At 39.9% G+C, this 21,927-nt stretch overlaps 1 protein-coding gene across 4 annotated transcripts in view; it reads right to left on the reverse strand.

The window, feature by feature from the left end:
* Positions 1-3,913: 3,913 nt before the first annotated feature.
* slit3 (slit homolog 3 (Drosophila)) overlaps positions 3,914-21,927 on the reverse strand; it is a 197,055-nt gene continuing 179,041 nt past the window's right edge. For all 4 annotated transcript variants that reach the window (XM_056770348.1, XM_056770347.1, XM_056770346.1 and 1 more), the window contains 10 exons: positions 21,097-21,194; positions 20,040-20,179; positions 17,305-17,398; positions 17,007-17,144; positions 14,994-15,240; positions 12,953-13,083; positions 6,973-7,127; positions 6,222-6,510; positions 5,923-6,128; positions 3,914-5,280 (listed from right to left, as the gene is read on the reverse strand). In XM_056770348.1, coding sequence (XP_056626326.1) covers positions 5,039-5,280; positions 5,923-6,128; positions 6,222-6,510; positions 6,973-7,127; positions 12,953-13,083; positions 14,994-15,240; positions 17,007-17,144; positions 17,305-17,398; positions 20,040-20,179; positions 21,097-21,194 — 1,740 coding nt within the window. In that variant the 3' untranslated portion in view covers positions 3,914-5,038. The remainder of the gene's footprint in view (positions 5,281-5,922; positions 6,129-6,221; positions 6,511-6,972; positions 7,128-12,952; positions 13,084-14,993; positions 15,241-17,006; positions 17,145-17,304; positions 17,399-20,039; positions 20,180-21,096; positions 21,195-21,927) is intronic.

Here is a 21,927-nt window from a genome sequence, read left to right on the forward strand (position 1 = left end):
TTACAGCTGGTCCTTACCAGTGTGTAACACAACTAACAGAATGTCAAGTAAACAACAGATGATCATTAGTTCCTAGGACAGACGCAGACGTCACGTTCAGTGAGAGGAATGAGTGAAGTGAAAGTTAACAAAGTAGACGCTTGACACACTGCATTGAACCGTGTATAGGAGCGTGTTACAACACGTGTTAGCAAAAATGACAACAAATTACTTCACTGCTACACGTGAATGACACGTGACGCCTAACTGGACGCTTCACTGCTGCACGTGATTTACGTGACGTCTACGTCACGTCAACGTCTCGTCTGCGTCTTGAATTCAATGCAATAAATAGCAGAATAAAAAAAAAGTTTAGACGTGGAGTTAGACGTTCAGTGAGACGAATGTGTGCTGCAAAGTCGTGTATTTGGACCCTTAGGAACGCCATACACAAATCACACCTCATACGCGATTGCCTTGAACGATTGCGTTGAACGTCTGTACAACGCACACGTTGGATACGACGTCTGTACAACGCTCACGTTGGATACGCTCTAAACCCGTGGCCGTTGACTCTGGCGCCATCGGGGCTCACTCGCTGGCGTAATTTCATTTGATTTGAGTCTATTCATTATTTGTGTATTTGGTTTAAATGTGTGTTTAACAGAGTGAAATTGGAATTTCGTTTTGTTACACTGCTTTATTGTATTATTATTATTATTATTATTATTATTAGGTATTGTTTATTGTCCAATTTATTTAGTTTGTTGCTTTCTTTATTTGGGTTGGTTGTATTCTTTCGTTGTCTTGCTTTACATTTATGCTGCTCTATTTCGGAGTTGAGCAATTGTGGTTTATCTGTTCTATTGCTCTTTTGACCTTGGTTCATCTGATTGGCGTTGAGTGGGTTTAAATTAATTATATCTTTTGGGTTTGGTTGGTTTGAAGTGTTTCGATTTGCATTTATTTTGTTTTCTGAATGGAGTGGTGAAATGTTTAAGCGAAGACATAACCCAGATAGCACAATCCATCTGGCTTACGTCTATTTGACGTCTGCATTTACATCTGCAAGACATCTGCAATACATAGTTTGCTCATCTGTAATACGTCTCGGAGACGTAAATGCAGACGTCAAATAGACGTTAGCTTATTTTAGACGTAAGCGTTTATTTGTTGTGAATTGTTCCTTTGCAAGTATATTTTGTTCTTTTTTTGGTTCTAAACAAAGCCCAGTGGGATGATTCCTTCACATTTATTAAATGTTATCATTGATGTTGAGCTCCAGGTGTTTTTTTAATAACTTAAATAAATACATTTTTAGTCAGTGGTTTTGTCTCTGCTCGTCCTTTTCATTTGGTTGAAAGCCTGTAATTGGGGAGGCTCAGAAATTGGGGTCTGAGTACGGGCTTTACCAGTGTAAGTTAATGATCGTCAGTCATACGGTATCACAAGCATCACGAACGAGCTACAGTGTTTTGGGGGAGGAGAGAGTGAAGTTTTCGCTGCAGTCCCAGCAAAATGTAGGCGTGGACTATGTCTAGTGACTAGATACGCGGCGGTTAGAGTCGACTCCCTTTTTTACAAGCCAACAACTTTATTTATTCACCTAGGACTTACAACTTGGCAGACTGCTTACTTTCAAACACGGCAGCATAACAAACTGCATGAAATGTAATTTTAATGTTCTAATGCTACTTACTCTTTAACCCCAAATGAATTTCCACAATTTATTAATCCTCATCTTCGATTAATGTTTTTTCCCTGCAAAATAGCATCTATATATTTTGGAGAAGTATAGACAATACTGTCTTCTCAATATCTTTATTTATATACTAACAGTTGATATAATTATATATTAAGCTCCAAAAAGCAATATAAAACTAGTCAATATAATTCGTGAGCGACATACAACCCCTCCGAAGTCGTACAAAATCTTAAGGCACGTGACTGAATTTAAACCATTATGCAATGACAATTGTCAACTGTTTCACAGACTGAAAAATATACCTGATATCGAAAGCTTGTCCCACTATGTGACCGCTCCACAAAACAAACAGTAGCTATTAACTGTTACAAAAGGTCCATCTGGATGCCCAGACTACCCTCTCCGTAGACACTTCCTCCAGCTCTTCCGGGGGGACACCGAGGCGTTCCCAGGCCAGCCGGGAGACATAGTCCCTCCAGCGTGAGTTACAAAAGGTAACAGGTTAATTACATTTTAAAATAAACCATTAAAATAATGTCATACGAGCAAGTGCGCAAGTCAGAGAAACTCATGAATATACATTTTTGCTCAGCTAATTGGAAACAGGGAATCCAGATCCGCATACTATCCGTCCTAATAGTATTCGAAAGTAGAATTAGTAGATTATGTCGCAAATCGTAGTATGTTGAAAACAGTATTCCACAATTTCCCGGATAGTCTACTACTTCCGGTGGAAATTCGAAGTGCAGAATGATAATATCCACAACTCACCACGAGTAGGCGGAGTTTAGTGACGCTCCACTGCATTAATAAATTATATAACTGATGCGTCACTAAATTAACAAATGAAAGTATACAGTAAACATACGAAATAATGAATTAATTAATACATTGATGGAAAGAAGAGCTGTATTTTGATGTGTGTGACAGTTATTGGCCACATTGTTGTCTAGGCAACAACGGCCACTTCCGCTTCCTGTTAGTATGTCCCAGTTTGTGTATTCTATTTTGCCGTTCATTCAAAAGTGCCTTCTATTCCAACACAAAAACAGTGCCTACTATTAGGGCTAGTATAAGTAGGCAAATTGAAACGCAGGGCGGAAGTTGCGATCGCTTTTACTTCCGTATTCTGACACATCTCCAAGTGAAAAGGAATTTCAAAGGAGAAAACGAGTGGGCGTGGCTTGCATTTTTCACGGCGAATTGACTGGATGTATAAAAACAGCTGTTTGATTTGACATTGATTTTGAAATGAAACTGAAACCAGACTGACAGCTGAAGGGGAGGAGTTAACGGATGCCCCGGCAAAGCAGTCTAGTTTAAGATTGATAGTCATTTCAGGGCGGAAGTGCATTTTCAGATTTTAACTGAAGATTCTATGGGTATATGAATTTTCAAAAGAAGATGACCCACATTGATAAGCTATTTAATTCAAACGCTGCAATATTTCATGAAATAATATGAATTGTCATTTTAAATTTCACCGTGACTTTAACTTCGGTATATAAAATGTATGTATGTAAAAATAAACAGTGAGATTTTTTATGATATTCTTGTTATACTGTAAGACATTTTAATATTAGGATACTGTTTAAAACATGAACAGATTTTAGCAATATTTTCATTTTTGATGATTGTGGCAAAAATTGTCCGTAGGGTTTGAGTGCGTGTGTGAATGACTGAGTGTGTGTGCCCTGCGATGGGTTTGCACTCCATCCAGGGTGTATCCTGCCTTGATGCCCGATGACTCCTGAGATAGGCACAGGCTGCCCGTGACCCGAGGTAGTTCGGATAAGCGGTAGAAAATGGAATCGAATGGATGATTGTGGCATGCGTGTCTGTGTGTGGGGGGAAACAGTATTTAAAATGAGTATTATTCATGTTCATTTTATGTTAGAGAGTAATTAAACACACAAAATATTGAAGTATAACTGTAGAATTAAACTATCTATAAAAATAAGAACATTATTAATTCCAGAACCTAGAGATTTTAAACTTTTGTATTGTAATATAGTTATATAACCTTGAAGAAATGAAAAGTCACAAATAAAAAACTATTGTGTATTTCATTACAAGTTTAATTCAACATTCATTGTAAGTTTTTCATAACTCTCTAATTCATATTTAACAAAACATTATTACAAAACAGACCGTATAACCACCAGTCTTGTCATCAGAGGCACTAACATAACGCTTCTTCACAAGATCAGTAACATTACACACTGCGGATTCCTACAACAGCTTTGATTTTATTTCTCAGTAAGTGAGGAAAGGGGTTGAGACAGAACAAGGCTGTTTATCATTGACACTGCTTAATCTTTCCTTTGGAAAACCAATAGACCTCTTTCTTAAACATTTGTTAAGTGTTACATCATAATCAAATCAACGAACAAAGGGTGTATATAAATGAAACAATACAGTAGTTATGGGTGTAATATATTTGCATTAAATATTTTAGTAAAGGACGGTAATGACGGAATACTACGTCAATATGAAGTGCTTTGCACCAAGGATGCAGTCACCTGTATCACCTACCAAAGCTGTAACAATTGAAATGCATTGTGATTTCGCAACTGTACAAGGTAAAACAGGTAAAGATCAGGTAAACTATCATAACAGCTTTACTGCCTGGCCACGGCATAAGTTCACATTTAACTTTTCCATGCAGTCATGCAAAAAATTTTAACTCTGATGAGTTAAAGGCTGTAAACTAGAGCCATGTCAACAAGCTCTTCTGGTCTCCTCTCTCTCTCTCTCTCTCTCTCTCTCATGGGCAAAGCATTTGAACAACAACGAAAAACACCCGACATGATCCATATAGAGCACAAATATAACAGCCTTATCGCATTGGAAGCTCTGTGGATCACATCTTGAATTCTGCAGGTGAGCTATCTGAGGTCCATTATAGGAAGCAGTTCATTTGGCGCCAACAGAGCACAGGAAGTTGGCTCACCACTTCCTGCGTTTGAGAGTCTCTCCTCCTCCCCTGATTGGCTAAAAGTGGCACATTTCAGCCCTGTCGCCCACCTGCCACTCCGTCAAAATGTCTCTCTGCTTCCACACTTCACAATAGACATGCAATACACACACCAAATGAATTCATAGGTTAGGCTTGTACATTTATATAGATTTATACATATTTATATCATTCATATATTTTCAGGAATGTTAATCTTTTTTGTTCGACGATACAAAATTACTTTTCATATGACACATACATGTAAGCGACATCATAAAAACAGTCTTTCTTTAAAAAAACATCCCTTAATAAAAATAAGTTCTATTTGCGCTTTATTTTACAATATATTTTCTTTTCCGCTCCATCTTCTCGTGGTTTGGGAAGGGGGGTTATTATTACAATGGACACTTCGTGCAGCCGCACTCCGCGGTGGTCTCCATCTCTTCAGAAAAGGAAGATCCGTCGGAGCACTTGAAGCTGACTTTCCGCTTTCGGCTCTTGGTGGGGGCGCAGCAGAGTCCTGAGTGACAGGCATGAGGACACTCCACCCGGGAAACTTTACTGGTAGACGTGCAGCTTTTATGACCCATGTGACGCTTGAGTTGCTCGCGAACCACCTCTCCTTGGCACGTGAGCTCTGAGGAGGAGGGATAAGAAAAGCAGGTCATCAAATAAAGATTTCAAATACAGCCACAGAAAAATAAAGAGACCGTTTCAAAATGATACATTATCAGTGTTGTACAAGTTACTCTGAAAAAGTAATGAATTACTAGTTATTATTTACAATAGTGTAATTAGATTACTGGAAAAATTACTCTCTCCCAAAAAGTATTTTATTACTAATTACTTTCTACAGTATATCCTATATCAATAGTGATTCAAGGATGGACATGAACAGCTCTTTTAATTCATTCAAATAAATAAATAAAGAAACAAAGTAGGATTATTAACTGACCAAAGAATTACAAATGTGAGAATTATATATTAAAGCACGGATTTTAGGTTTGGGTTAGACTTCAAATTTTCATGTCAATTCCACTATTGCACACACATTTTAAGACATTAAATTACAGAAAAATGAGAGCAATCGCTTACTTATTCCTTACTTTACTTTTTTAAGGGAAAGTAATTAAATTACAGTAACTAATTACTTAGTAACCAGTTACACCCTACATTGTACATTATTAGATAAGACATGTTTTTATGCATATCTAAACATGTCCACTTCAAATAAAATCTCAACAAAATAACATATATCGTACCCAGTGCTCTATCTCACCTGTTTCACAGATTGGTCCAGTATATCCTGGTTGGCACTGGCATACAGGATCTCCATTCTCGGTTACTCTGCACTCTCCATGCACACAATGCTGCCCCCTGCAGGCGGCCGGCTCCTCTCGCCTGTCACAGTACTGACCAGAGTATCCTTCTTCACATGAGCAACTGTATGAGGAGCCCTTCGGTACACACACACCATGCAAGCACCTTCCCAGAAACACAGAGAGAGAGAGTTACTTCCAGTTAAATGTACAGGTACAAGAGCTTATTACAGAAATATCTTTTTCATATGTTGTCTACCTGCTGCTTTGACAGGGGCTCCTGGAGTTCATCTGTTCACACAGTGGACCACTCTGGCCGGCGGGACACTCGCACGTCACGCCCACCTCCCCTCTTTGTCTGCAAGTGCCCTGAGCACAAACGCTGCAGGCGTGACAGCCCGGCAAGATGCCCTCAACCCCTGCCAGCCTATTGCCTAAGTCTTGCAGTTCTCCATTGAGACGTACATTATGGATGCAGCCATTGAAGGACTGGAACGGTCGATCTGGACCCTGTCGCAAGCCCGCTGTGCCAATTAAAGAGGGGACACCTACAGCAAATATACAGTAAAGGTATTACATAAAAAAAGGATATTAAATCTTCATTTGCAATAATAATATATTTACACCAAATGAGGCTTTATTACTATAAGATTACATACAGTATGTACAGCATGAGTATTTATATTTTGTTGCATTATAGATTCATAAGAACTATAAGGCCCGATTTCATAGACAAGGTTTAAGGCTAGTAGTCCTGACTAAAATTTATGTTTGAGTTTTCATAACTGAATATAACTTTCCCTGACATATCTTAAAAGTTTGGTCTCAAGATACACACCAGTAATTTTAATATAGTATAAACCATTTAAATATCCTATTTAACTAAAGCATAGTCCTGGCTTAAGTTTATATAGCTTATATCCTTACAAATAAGCTACTCCTCAAAAATATAAAGCCTTCTAAAAACTGTTTTGTTCAAAGAAACACATAGAACTGCCTTTGAATCTTACCGCCTATATAGAGTTGTGTGCTGTGGTCCACAGAAGGAGGACGGGGCGGTTTGCCAAGGCTTTTCGGAGCACCCTTGTCCACCACTAAGCTCAAGGTTTGATTCTGGATCAGCACCTCCACCATGTGGAAAAGTCCATCATTTACTGACTCCACACTGAGACAAAGCAAGAGACAGCATAGGGTTAGCGCTCACAAAACTCAATCCTCAATGATCATCAACAAACGTTACATGGTTAAACCCATAACCTGCGGGGTACCTGATTTCATCTAAAACATTTGTAGACATTCTGAGAAATGTTCTCCTTTGAGAAGGTGGCACTACCTTGCGTCTGGTGCCTCGAGAACTCAACCGTTCTGACTAAATGTGAATCCCTATGGTTGGTTAATGACTTAATTTTCAAGCCTGAATAAAAAGACCTCATAATGCATTACAAAATATCTCCCCACTGTCTTAAACTGACATGGTTTCCACATCAGGTGTATTTCAGTGAGTTTGGCACTATGTCGAGAGCTTGTATTGTGGGAAAATGAGAGCTTGGCGATGATTCGGGTTAGCACACTCAAATCACATCCCACTGAGTTTGGCACCCGGACCGCATGAACTCCTGAGAGCCATTCTGTTTCACACGCTCTTTTTTAAACCATTCAAAAAGTGCAGTTTGTTCCTGATTTCACAAAACCCCTCATGGACTATGACAGTATGCTCTTTTTCCTCCTTAGCACGTTGCTCTGCACGGATCAACATTGTTTCACCCCGGCTTTGCTTTGTTTTTGTGATTGTGTTTTGTTTTAAGGTGAGACAGCTGCGTTTAGGTTTATGAACTTATGGGTTTCCTCTGAACCGCCTCCAGATCATGAGAAAGCAGGCCGTTGAAACTCCCGTTTTAGTTTTGTAGTAGTTATTGCTGGATGAAACACAAGTTGTTACAGACAGCTAGAGACAGTGGTTTGTCAAAGAAAGACCAAAACCAATAGAAACAGAGATGGGGGTGAGAGAAATGATATTGTATAACTCAAAGCACTTGTGTAGGATGCGCTATTGAAATGCCTCAATAATAAACATTTGGTCAGTATAGGGGGAAATTCTCGCTATTAACAAACAATTAACTACCACTTTTTCCTCAATAAATTCTTCATTTGTTGCCTATTTATAGCTAGTAAGGTAGTTGTTAGGTTTAGGTACTCAGGAGGATTAGGGATGTAGCGTATGGTCATGCAGAATATGTAATTAATAAGTACTAATAAACAGCCAATATGCCTAAAAAATAGGCACGCTAATGATAACTAGTTAATAGTGAGTATTGCCCTGGTGTTACCAAACATTCTTCATGTCCCATTTGGTAAATCCACAAACATCCCAGAGATGGAAACAACAGCATAGTTGATACACAAAGCAAACAAACAGATGAGGGCAGTTTTAATATGTGTGCTGGCTCGCTACGGTATTTTCCATTGCTGAAAATCCCAGGCCATAGGTGCAGACTGAAATCAGTGTCCTCAGATTTAGGGGAGTACGGTTCACTGAGGTCTTGACTGAACAAAGACCCAACACGGGAACACATGTGGTTTGCATTATAGACCCATAATTCAATTCCACTTTCAAAACACGCTTTTGCAACAAACACTACACTGTGCTGACTAGACCCCCCACAATGTCTATCCGATACATCGGTACCACTGTGGATGAGAGGCTTTATTATCATTTAATGATATATTCATCCACTGCCTCTAGTTTTCATTAAATCGGTCTGAGGGCCTGTGTGCTGACCAAACAGGAAACGGGAAGAGTGTTTTGCAGAGAATGCGGTGTAGACGGGAGTGTAATGGAACAAAAAGGGAGAACTCTATTATGAGAGCGACTTAATCAGAACATAAATCTCACCAGGGGAGTGAGCAGAGATCATTGAAGAAATGTATGCGTGCTGTGAAGGCAAAGCACCACTAGGAGGCAGCAGATATCAGTTCCTCCGCGTTACATTTGGCACTATTGGCCTTTTGTTTGTAGTTTGACGGACAGAAAATATCCCGAGGCCGTAATATTTTTAGAATGGAGGGGGTGAGAAGGTGGAGCGTCTTTGATGTGCGCCCCGCCTGCAAATTAGCTTCAAGCGCCCCATTATGGAGCTCAATAAAAACAAACAGAAAACCGTGGACGATTTCAGCAACCTCATGTCACCCCTCTGTATGAGGGGAAGTCAATTTCCTTTCAGCTGAAAATAAAATGTGTTTTTTCCTAGAGTAAAACCGCATTTTAAATGACACGTACACAAAGTTAGGATCTATTAGCGGTCCCTTCATCTTGTCTAGTTATCTAGATCAGCAATCCTGTAGACATATTTACGTTTTCCATATTCAATTACACGGAAATATCAGTGATATTTCACAGACGATGTTACGGGACACTGTCAAAAAAGGCTTATTTTAAATGTGAATAACCAAACAAGAATGTTGAGGAATAATGGAGTATGGCCAGATTGCCCTACTAGCTCCTCAGAGGGTCTGAATCTAACAGCTAACATCAAATCCTCTGTAGGTGGCTAAAGGCAGAAATATTTCACTTGAGATGATAATATTGATTTGTTCCAACGCTTTATCTCACACTGAGGTGCGATAGTAAAAACATTCAATCTCAAGTTGGATTTCTGCTGTCATCATCCAAAGAAGCTTAGAACATATAATTGGTCTGACGAGAAAACTCTGGTTTAAAAACTTGCTAAAATCCTATTGGGAGTTTTGTGGGTTTATTTCATGTTTGTTAGCTTTAAGACCGTCTATATGATAGCATACTCTTAAATATTGAAGAAAAATCACTTTTAGTAGACACATACAATTAAAATGTTCTCTGCTCCAGGAATACAGACCAAAAATAATAATGACTCATACATACTGCACTCAATTATTTTGTCCCATCAAACGCTGTATAAAATAAGATTGTTTCTACACCAATACCACATTTTGACTAGCAAAACCAATTAGAAGGCATTCATAACTGGGATGTAAAAGTTGCATTTCGTAACTTTTGCCTCTATAGACCACTTCCGAAGATGTAAACAGAATTTGTCCAACGCTGGTCCAGAATAACTTCACATTTCATTTTTAACCCTCCACAAACATTTAAAAAAAAGCAACGAACAGGACATTTATAACTGTAGCAAAAATGTCAAACATATTTTTTTTGAAATAAATTATGAGACCATTTTCTATTATTTTCACTATTATTTTACCATTTATAGGCATGTGTTTCGGTAAAATTAAATTTTTTGTTTTATTCTGTGGACTAATAACAATATTTCTCAATGATGATGAAGCTCTAGCACCTTACCATCACCTACAAATCCAATCTCAAAAAATCCACCGAATCTCTACAAATCTCCTATGTTCACTCCAAAGACTCTACTCACACAGTGACACAGTAACTCTAATCTAGGTCGAGAGATCGAAAACAGGCCGTAAAAACACAACCTCATTCCTCCTCCTTCCCCTAGTGCTGCTAAGCGTTAAAACAAAGTTGACATGCCAAACATTAGCCGCTTTTGGAAGGCTGTGGTTGGGCGTGGTGCAGGATGGCGAGCCCACGCTGAGCAGGACAAAGAATGGGGGGGCGGGGAAAACTGCAATTCTAACATTCTCATTCAATTTCCTGTGATGTTTCCACAAACCACCATTTCTGCTGTGGAACTGCCCACGCCACTGCTTAAACTAATACTCAGATTAGCAGGACATTTAGCAAAGGGCAACGCATTAACACGCTGGACGGCCTCAAGCATTCATCTCATGGTAATGAGGCATTACTGCTAGTAAAGGGCCTGCTCTGCCCTCCTCCCTAGTGAATATTTCACTCCCTCCATTCCCGCCCACTCACCCGCACCTTCCATCGAGGCAGAATCGCGTTGCACAGATAAGTGTCCTTCACTCTTCATCGGACCTCTCCGTCTCTCTGGAGTCTGATCGGTCTTATTTCCCACCAACGGACCTCCCTTTATTTCTCAAGTGTTTCTCCTCTCTTATCACGCTTTCCTTCATCACCCCATGACCCCTTCATCGTCTTTCCTTGTTTTCTCTGTTAGAGATCCGTTCTCTTACTCAAGTTCAACAGGGACGGGTGTTAGAAGAGCTAAACGGGACCATGGTGTGGGAATCTTGCAAGTCTTTTCTTTGATCTCCTCCCCACAGAGCCTTTTAATGACCCAGTTCCAGATTTGAAGTCTTGCACCCGCAGAGAGCCGCTGGACCAGACTAGGTTCAGGAATGCACCAACAACAGCACCAAAACGTACACGTTGGGAAAACCCAAGCAAGGCGCTGCCCAGACGACGTACCCACGTCCAAGCTCTGCGGCAAGGGACAAATGGAGCAGCAGGATCTAGAGAGGGTCTGTCAGCTCGTCTTCCACAATGTCAACACTCACTATGACAGGAAGGCTTTAGGACCGAGTTCTGGTGGATGGGCTGAAATAAAGGTTGCATTGTGGATCTGTCACTTCTCAACACTGAAGGCTTAAAGTAAGTTAACACCGCCAGTGACACCCAGTGACAAAGCTAGGTGATGTCATTCATTTCAATAGTGACTGTTGGAAACAAGAAGTGGGCTTGTTTAGCGGCGTGACAAAGTTGAGATTTGCTCAACTTTAGGCAAATGATAAGCGACTATCGGGAGCGATTATCAATTGGATTGAAGCAGCGGAGCACACGTCATCAGTCTCTCGTCAGTTACTGCAAAGTTTGTTTATAAATGTTACTTGAGCAACCAAAGCTAGGAACGACCTTTTAGCAAGAGACTTGCGACACCTAGCGACAGAGTCGCTGGCAGTGTGAACACACAGTTACAACAGGGGTGCACTTAGTCAGTCTTGAAGGGTTGGTGTCCTTTAGCTTCATCCCTAATCAAACGCACCTGAACCAGCTAATAAAGGTCCCACTAGGCAGACTAGAAACTTCCAGACAGGTGTGTTGAGCCAAGTTGAAGCTAAACTCTACAGTACAATGGCCCTCCAGGACCGACTTTGGACACCTGCGACTTACAATAATGCTAATGCGGTTCAAATCCAATCTGCATTATATGTAAAATCCTCCCTCAAAGAAACCCCCCCTGAATGGCTGCACAGACTTGATTGTAGTTCTACATTTTAACTGCATCCTCAGTCTGCAAAGACAAGGAATCTGCTTGAAATGTAATTTCTCTATGCTGGCTCTCTCAAAGAAATTGATTGGGCCCTCGCTGCAGGGAGACGAAAAGAGTGGCCCTCCGCGGCGGGAACAAGAAGCACTGGATCAATACAAAATCATCAAGCGGACAAGCCGGACCCAAGCACCTCCAGTGCCCGCCAAAATAGCTGTCAATCACAAGTGATCTCGCTCAACTTCTGCAGATGTAGATGAAAGATCCAGACAGGCTTTACTCCCCTTTATTTACCCGAGAATGTGTACAGGCAGTGATCTCTATCTTAAAATGCTTTGAAACTGTAGGTAACATTAGTTTTGCCTTTAAAAGGCTGAATCTGGGCTCTTGAAACCCATTACTGAGCAGCCTGTGTAAGCTTAATGACATCTACAGTGACCCAGTGGGCCGGAGTCAGGCACCATCTGCTCCAGACTCAACAAGTCTGTTGTCTGTTGAAAGGGCTAAGAGCTCTCTGTTTATGGGGGATTCAGTGAGCATAGAAATCATGGCGGCAACGCCGCAGAAGTGTTTGCATGGGAACCGGGCGAGGGAAGAAATCTCTGGCCCGGGGCAGACTCGATCAGATCATGTAAACCCAAGGCTCCCGTATGGTTTTATGATGTGCCATGAGTTTACAGGGATTAAATGTGCCTGAAAACCAGGAGCCAGAAGGCACGTCTTTTTTACAATGTATACATGTAGCCTTTGAATGTTGCCCAAATGATAAATATGCTACCCGCCTTTTGAAATGGCGTTTGCATTGGAAACACATCTATGATATCATAAAAAGGCTGTGCGCTTGTATGTGCTGTTTACTCACCTGTACACGGTGGTAGGAGGGTACTTTGCAACGTCGTATATCAAACGAATGTGTCCCTGGTACAGCTCCAGAGCAAGTGGATCATGATCCTCTTTATACAACAGAATACCATTGTCTTTATCTGTAGCCACCTATAAAGAGAAAAAGAAAGAGGATTACAAAAATAAAAAAGAGCAGTCAAAGTGAACAATGGAGTTTTGCAGATGAGGGGAGGGCTACAAAACAAACAGGAGCACACGATAAGCGCTCCGTTTCTCTCCAATATACACAGCATGACACGCACATTGAGTGACAGAAGGGCCGCAGGCCTGCCCATTAACTCTCAGTTTAGTCGAGGGTATCAAATGGAACGGCTGTAAGGAAAGCCATGACAGAAAACAGCTCACGTTTTAGAAAAGCACTATGATGGGAGGACGAGAAAGAAAAAGGAGCAGTTGATGGGTTATGGGGTGTGGAAGCCCCTCAACACATCAGTTGAGACAAAGTGGACTGCTTACTTTCAAAGCCTGAAGGCATTCTGGCGGTTAATGTGCACATGCCCCACAAGTATTTGGTTTCCGTCAGTGGATATTTCACAGGAGGGACAAATCATTAGCAATGTTTAGCATAGTTTTACTAGGAATGCTGGAAATAAAAAAAGAAGCCAAAGTTGATTGCTTTCTATACTTACTGTTCCCAAGTGCATGTTCTGTTAACGACACAACAGTGGTAAATATTCAGAGCTTAAACAAATGCATTAGTTCATTTTACAATTACCTCTTGCCCAAAATCCAGATTTTAAAGCAATTCACTCTAAGATCACCCAAATACGAACCATGACTTTCTTTCTTCAGATGAACAACTCAACTCTAATCTACATCTTTCTACATAGAAAAGAATATATATATATATATATATATATATAACATACAATACATGATTTCAGAATTGCAGTATTCTCAACATTATGTAGTTTGATGAAACTGAAGTTGTCGAAGGTTGTAATTGCAATTTGTAGTGGAATTACATGAGATAAGAACAATACGTTCAAATATGGCAACACATTGATAACTTCAAATCTTACAGCATGTCTCATAACTAGTTGGTATATGTTTGTTTCATCACTGAATACACAATAAACAATTCATTTTTAAGTTATCGATGTGTTGCACTGCAAAAAAAGCAAAATGTACTATATTAATTTTACGGAAACTTTCTGCAAAGCGCTGTTCACCAGTATTTTGAATATTGAATTTTATCTAGTTGTGTTCTAAAATCAACAAATAAATCCATAAAATTAATGGATTATGTGCTTGCAGCACTGAGCACATTACCGGTACATTTTCCGTTTTTACTTTTTGCAATTTAGCTAAATAAACTAAAATGTTGATAGTTTTCTCTAAACAAATAAAACAATGAAATGCAAGGTTTCAGAAGGACATCAGCGATATATGAAGATAACATGAATGCATTTTAATATAAATTGTTTGTTTTCAACTGAAGAAAGGAATTTGTATACTTCTTGCATAGGTGGGGTCAAATGCTCTTTTTCAGGCAAAAGATTCTCCGTCCTAGAGCTGTAGACTGATTCTCTCAGTTACCGAATCAAAAAAAGAGCCTCTCAAATGCTAAATGTCCCACACAGACACCTGATACTTTAAGATACTTACAGCAAAGAAAGATAAACAGCTACTGAGCTCTTTCTAATTTCTCAGACTTTAATTAACATTAGTGTCCCCTCCTGACAGTGAGAAGATATCTAGCAGTGACGGAGAGACCCTGATTGCATCGGATAACAGCCCGGCTCAACCTCTATTAACATAATATATGTCCTCAGGAGAGGCATTATTCATGCCAGTGGACAAGAGGTGACATTCTCATAATGTCAGTGAGACCAGAGCCGGCTTTGAGCAGCACTGCGGATGAAAAATATCTAGAATAGATGCTAGAAGAGGTGGATTGCTTTTCATGGCTGCAGAGAATGTGGGTCCATGTCAATCAATGGGAAGAAACTGATCTGGGATCCATTGTTAAAAGTTACAGGAAGTATTTAGAGTTGTACCTGAAGGGATATGTGCATGGGTGGTCGGATCTTGGCGATGGGGAGTTCCAGGTAGGTATCCTTGCCAAGGAAGTGCACTGTTATCATTTTTTCACACTTGCTGCCAAAGAAGCCAGGCAGACAACGGCACACGGGTTCGCCCTCCACTCCTTCCAGACACTGGGCTCCATTTTGACAGTCTGATTGATCACATGGACTCGTCTTCTGAAGCAATATCATCGGTGGAGGATGCTCACAAAACAGCCCACTAATGTAAAAGAAGCGGGGAAAAGATGAAACTGTCAGACAATCATTCTAAACCCATATTAGCTTTTGCAATTGAACACAAAATGAGACATCATTGAGAGTAAATGTTAACAGAATTAACATTTTTAGTGAACTTTACTTTTAAGCTTAAAGGTGCTGTGTGAGATATTTTGTAGGATCTATTGACACAAATGCAATATAATATGCATTACTATGTGTTAAGTGGTGTATAAAGACCTTACATACCTTACATAGCTTTGTTTTTATTACCTTAGAATGAACTATTTCTATCTACATACACCTCGGGTCCCTTACATGGAATTAACATGTTGTTTCTACAGTAGCCCTAAACGGACAAACTGCTGTACAGACCACATTTCGAAAATACATTATCTCCTTCGGAAAAGCGAAAACGTGTGGACATCTTAGTTTTGTGTCAGCCGCCGTAGTGCTTCTAAAGGGAGGGGTGGAGTGAGCCGTTGGTTGCAATTCGCAACCTCACAGCTAGATGCCGCGAAATTTCATTCAGTGGACCTTTAAATACAGGTAAGTCTTTCTGTCTCTCTCTCTTTCTAAAAATGTATTTCACACAAAAGATGAGGATGGTGTAACAATATTGACAGAGTGTCACTTTGGTTGGTATGGCAGATTAATGGGACCAAGACACCATCAGGTCTTTAATTAGTAGCTGCGGTGCTGTGAGAGATGCTGGTGAGTGAGCTATTGTTCTTCTGCACAATATCACACACACACAGTTATAATCGGCCATATGGAGATTCATCCTCTGTGCATCTCAAATTTAACTTCCATATAATAAACCACCAGCTGTTGCAAAGAAGCTTAATGTGCATGTTTGCATCATATATCAAGCTATCATAATGAAAACAGGTATGCATGTTATCTAAAACAGTGGTTGAGATGGGTGTATACAGATCAGTGTTGGGTAAGTTACTCTGAAAAAGTAATTAATTACTAGTTACTCATAACATATTCAATAGTGTAATTAGATTACTGTCCAAATTACTCTGTCCAAAAAGTATTTAGTTACTCATTACTAATTACTTTCTATATCCTACATCGACCTTGATTAGTTAAGTGATTCAATGATACACATGAAACGCTTATTTAATTCATTCAAATAAATAATATTATTAACTGACCAAAGTATTACAAATGTGAGAATTATACATTAAGGCACAGATTTTAAAGTAAGACTTTGAATTTTGATGTCAATTACATTATTGCACACGCATATATTTCACAAAGTATTTAGTTTAATTACATCAAAAGTAACTGTAATTAAATTACAGAAAACATATGAGTAATCCTTTCCTTTCTCAAGGGAAAAGTAATTAAATTACAGTAACTAATTACTTAGTAACTAGTTACACCCAACACTGATACAGATACGAATGTCTTTATGTGTTTGTTTGTTTGTTTGTGTATGCGTGGGTTTCTGGCTCCAGAATTCTGATTGTGAAAATTGTTTTGAATTTCGGTTTCGACTTTAATGGGACACCTAAAAATGAAAATTCTGTCAAGAATTACTCAACCTCGAGTTATTCCAAACCTGTATACATTTCTTTGTTTGGTAAACACACACAAGAAAAAATATATTTTGAAAAATGTTTCTGAGGCAGCATTGGCTACCATAGTAGGAAAAATTAAAAAGGTAGTCAAAGGTGACCCAGAACTGTTTGCTGAAATACATTCTCCAAAATATCTTCTTTTGTGTTTCATTTATAAAGGGTTCTCAACATTTCTCACCTGAATCCCTCCTTACAGATGCACGTGTAACCATTGATGGCGTCAACACACTCGGCTCCATGCTGGCATTTGTTTTCCATACAGTCATTGTAATCCTGCTCACAGTGCTGGCCAACATACCCCGGCAAACACTCACACCTGACAATCAGAACAAAAACACACAATACAGTTTAGACACAAAATAATAGCAAAAGCGAACTGCAACTCTTGCTCTGGTGTCTAGGAGGTCATGTTTCTGTGAAGTTCTCTCAAGTTCTGAGCTATATATCAAGTTCTCTCATTTCCCAGCGGAGCTCACCTGTAGCCCTTATTGAGAGGAACACACTTGGAGTCGTGTTGGCAGAGGTCAAAGTCAGGCAGACAGGGGTCAACCACCTCCTCGCACAGATCGCCTGAAATGCACACAAAGACAAGCAACACACACTGTTAAATGTCTCTAACAGTTGCCCTCCTCTGGCGCTTGGAGGTTTATCGCACGCTGAAACCTCAACTGCACCAGGGTGAAGCGCTCAGTGAACTCTTTGACTAAACATACAGCATGTGTGTCGCGACCCGCCTCGAGATCTACAGTCTCACCGTCTGCCACCATCTGTGTTTAGAATGCGCGTTGCTTTTTCTCCATCAGGTTGACACTGAAACAGATCTTTGTGTGATAGCAAAACCCTTCAACTCAGTGGGGTCCATGTGAAGGGACTAAATCACTGCCAACCAGAATCTTCAAGACAGTAGGATCGTGTTTCCGTCCACCTGCTGTAGGAGGACATCCGGCCCTCATCCAGGCCATACCGGGTATGATTCGATCTCATAAAAATCCCAACAGCCCTTTGCACACTCATTCAGTAAAGTCCTTCCTGTCCAAGGCCGCTCTGTACACTCGTGGTGGTGTTGCGAGATGCATGGCACAACAAGAGCTCTGAAACAGATGTACCCTCTCAGTGCTCTGGCCCTTGAGACCGGGTTCAGAGAGTCTGCCAGACAATTTCCTTTGCTTTTGCAACCGAATATGTGTGGAAGTGTGCCTTCTCGGGGGAATCAGTGCAGTTGGGTGTCTCACTCAGGGCTGTTGCTGTTTCTTAGAGTGCGTTTGCAGGTTTCGTCTGAAGCTCAGGCTGTGGGTTTGTTTGTCACTCTTAGATTGTTCCAAACCTACATTTGTTTTTTCTGCTGAACACAAAGGAAGATATTTGTAAGAATGTCAGTAACCAAACAAAGCTCATCTCCCATTTACTGCCATAGTAGGAAAATAAATACTATGGTAGTCAATGAGGGATGAGATCTGTTTGGTTACTGACATTCTTTCAAATATCTTCGTTTGTGTTCGGAAGAACAAATACATTTATAACGGTTTTGAACAGTCTGAGAGTTAGTAAATGCTGACAGAATTTTAGGGTGAACTATCCCTTTAACAACATATATAAGGTTATATTCACAAATCATGATGGTGATTCAACCAAACTGAAAGTTCCTCTGAAATTTGTGTCTCGACTCAAAAAAGTTTTCCTTATTTAGAGTTTGTTACAAATGATCTAACAAAACATTTCAAATCAATACTTTGTTAATCAGTTATTTGTTTGAGTTCATGTGCTCAGTAGCTGTGTAACAAACCTGATAATTTACTGTACATTATCCCTTACTTAATATTTTGCCTGTGAAACAGCGATTAGCAGTTGGCTCTCTTTGGGGCACAATTACATTTTATAAACCGTATAACTCTGACAGGGACACATCTTTAACACACTTTTCTCAAAGATTATATAGTCCCAAACGAGAGTTATCAACCAAGCCACATACAACTCTCGGATTGCCCAGAGTCACATTGTTAAAACAGGAGAGAAAGACCTCATCAGTCTGTTGGATCTCTGACCTTCCTTCTCTCGTGCTCTTCATCTCATCTCACCACAAAGCTACACACTATTTATATGACACTAATGAAATATTTTCTCATGGGCTGATGAGCCCTGGATAGTCGTGTCGGTGGCAGGCAGAGAAAAAGAACAACCTGTTAATATGAGGGAGATCAAGCAATATGTAACTTTTGGTATGTGTATATACACGTTTATATTTATATATAATTTATATTATATATAAAAAAATCTTAAAATCTTGCACCCATCTGTGTGCATTTATAAATACATAATTATCATTACAGTACACCAACATATATTATGTAAACAAAAACTGTTATTCTATAAACGATTAGTCGCGATTAATCATAATGCAGCCCTTATTCACCCTCGGGTTGTTCAAAATCTGTGCATGACTCTTTCCTCTGTGGAGAAATGGATCTGTGGTTGTGTGTCCATACAATGGACGTCAATGGGGACCAGTGTTGTTTAGATTACCGACATTCTTCAAAATATATTTTGTGTTCGCCACAAGAAAGAGTCATACATATTTGGAATGACATGTGGGTGTGTAAAAGATTAAAATAAATTAATTTTGAGGTGAACAATCCCTTTAAGACTTCTTAAGAAAACCATTGGCCAACCAGACAGCTTTGTGGGCTCAACAAACTAAATCGTCCTGAATGCCGGGCGTGTACAACTGCAAATCCACACACCCACCCACACACACTATGCCAGCTGTACTCGCTCCAAGGGAGGTGGCAAGGAGGCATGTAGTTATAATGACAGGCCCTGCTACCAGCAGTTGCATGTTCTCTCTCTTCAGGAAGAGAAATGAATTGAGGACAAGAGTAGTGGTGCCACTAAGGGGCACTTGGCAATTCTAAAGCAGAAACGAACTGAACAGCAGACATCTAAATTCGCACAGTCAGGACTTATGTCAAAGGCTAGTTTGTTTAGTGAAACTGCAATGATGTATATTATTTTGGTCTCCTAATGTTTTCTTAGCCACCTCAGTTGTGGCTTAAGGATATAAATGAAATTGGTAAGGCCAAGTAAATGCGATGGCCTCATTGCGGTACATGCGAGTAAGACAAAGAGGGTAATATGACTATGAAAATAGCTTTCTGAATGGGGTTAGAGAGTTTGCTACAGCTACTTTTATGAGCTACGTGAATGGCTTTTGTACCTCGATAGTTGTGGGGGCAGATGCAGGTGTAGTTGTTGATTCCATCCACACAGGTGGAGTTATTCTCACAGTCGTTGTCTTCACAGTCATCGGGATTCACCTCACACTGCTGGCCCTCAAACCCAGGAGGACACACACAGCTGCAGGAATGTGGAGGAAGACAGCGATCAATACATCAAATGTAAGAAATAAACACAATGCACAGTGAACTTTTTTTTCTCTTTGTTTCCTTCGTGCATTAACTTCCTCAAAATGTATGAACTTCCTAAAAAATAAGCTAAACTGCATTTAAGATGCACAGAATACATAAAAATAGAGGTTGAGAGCTGAGGCGGTCATATACTAAAAGCCCTCTTATAAAGCAGTCACTTCTGGTCCTTGATTCTGATTAGCTGAGAGGAGTTTAAGCCGTTATAAAATACCTCGATATATATAAAGGATAAGTTTCCAAAAAACCTATCGCCGTGGTGACGCAATTGAGTAAAAGCGGTATCACTTATCTCACCCTATGGCAGAACAAACGCCCGATTTAACCCATCCGCCCAGTCCATCGCCTGCCATTTCTCAAGGGTTGAGCTAGAAGCTTATCTTTCTCACCCCAAAACAAAACTCGCAACATATTTATCTACCAACATATTTAAGACTCAACATAATCCATCCCAGCCCAGTTAAATCTAAGTGTTTTGTAAAGTCATTGGGAGGAACTCAAGCTTATGTGCCTTTCCTGCTGGATGCAAGAATTGCATAGAGGCTTAATGTGACATTACCAAAGCTGGCGGGTGATTTATGAGACACTGGGGATGTTTATTGTCCCATTACAACATTCTGCCTGTCTCTTGCTTCTGTCAATGTCCCTGAGTAATACAAGCTTTGAATATTTAATATGCTGATTAAGTCCAGATACATGCGCATTCTACATAGCAAATGAAGAACATTTTATTTCTGGGTATAAGATGCGGGTGATTTATGGATGATAGCTGAAACAGGAAATAATGCCAGACCATAAGCACTGGGCCATGGGTCCAACACTAAGAAAACAAATTTGTATGGGATGTACCTGTACTGCCCATCCTGTCCAGGTGTGACATGGCATGTGCCTCCATTACTGCATGGCTGGCTGATGCAGGCGTTGATGGGGATTTCACAGTTATGGCCCTAAGAAAAGAGACGAGAAACGCACAATGAGCAGGAGAGAAAAAAGGCCAGGACTTGCTCCTGTCTGATGTTTACATCCCAGGTAAAAGCCTGCTGGTGAACCTTTAAAGAAAGTGTCACATCATCTACAATATAACATGATGAATTCAAAGCAAAATGTCAAGTAAAAAGTTAATTCCTATTTACCTTTCAAACAAAGTTCAGCAGCGGCTATTAAAGCAACACTGTATGACCTCAGTCAGACTAGATGCCATATTTAATTTAAGTTACAGCGAGGCTGTATGGGATAGTCTGCTGTTCAATAGCTTGTGCTGTAATAAGGTCCTAAGTCACGTCTCATTTCCACCACCAATGTTTTCTTGAGAAGTTTTTGGGAAACCAAGATAAATACCAATTTACCCGTCGAAGAGGCTCAAAAGCCTCTTTTTTTCATGCCAAATTTTTATTCATGCCAAAAATGATGAAGGCATCTATCCCGACTTAGCTTTATTGCTCATTCTTAAGGATTTGTTCTAAACCACTAACCCTAATATATTACACTTTTCTTACATAGATATTGTGGTGTGTTTACTTTTCAGGAGGATCTGTTGACAGAACTGTAATATAATATAAATAACTATGTCTTCAGAGGTGTTTAAAGAACTTACATCAGGGCTATTCAATTGGCGGCCGGAGGGCCGTAATTTGTTCCAGCATTGTTTGAAAAAAGAATCTCTAGAATAAATTAGTCAAG

Source organism: Triplophysa dalaica, chromosome 16 (genome assembly GCF_015846415.1).
Source record: "Triplophysa dalaica isolate WHDGS20190420 chromosome 16, ASM1584641v1, whole genome shotgun sequence".
In the NCBI taxonomy this organism is placed as follows: Eukaryota; Metazoa; Chordata; class Actinopteri; order Cypriniformes; family Nemacheilidae; genus Triplophysa; species Triplophysa dalaica.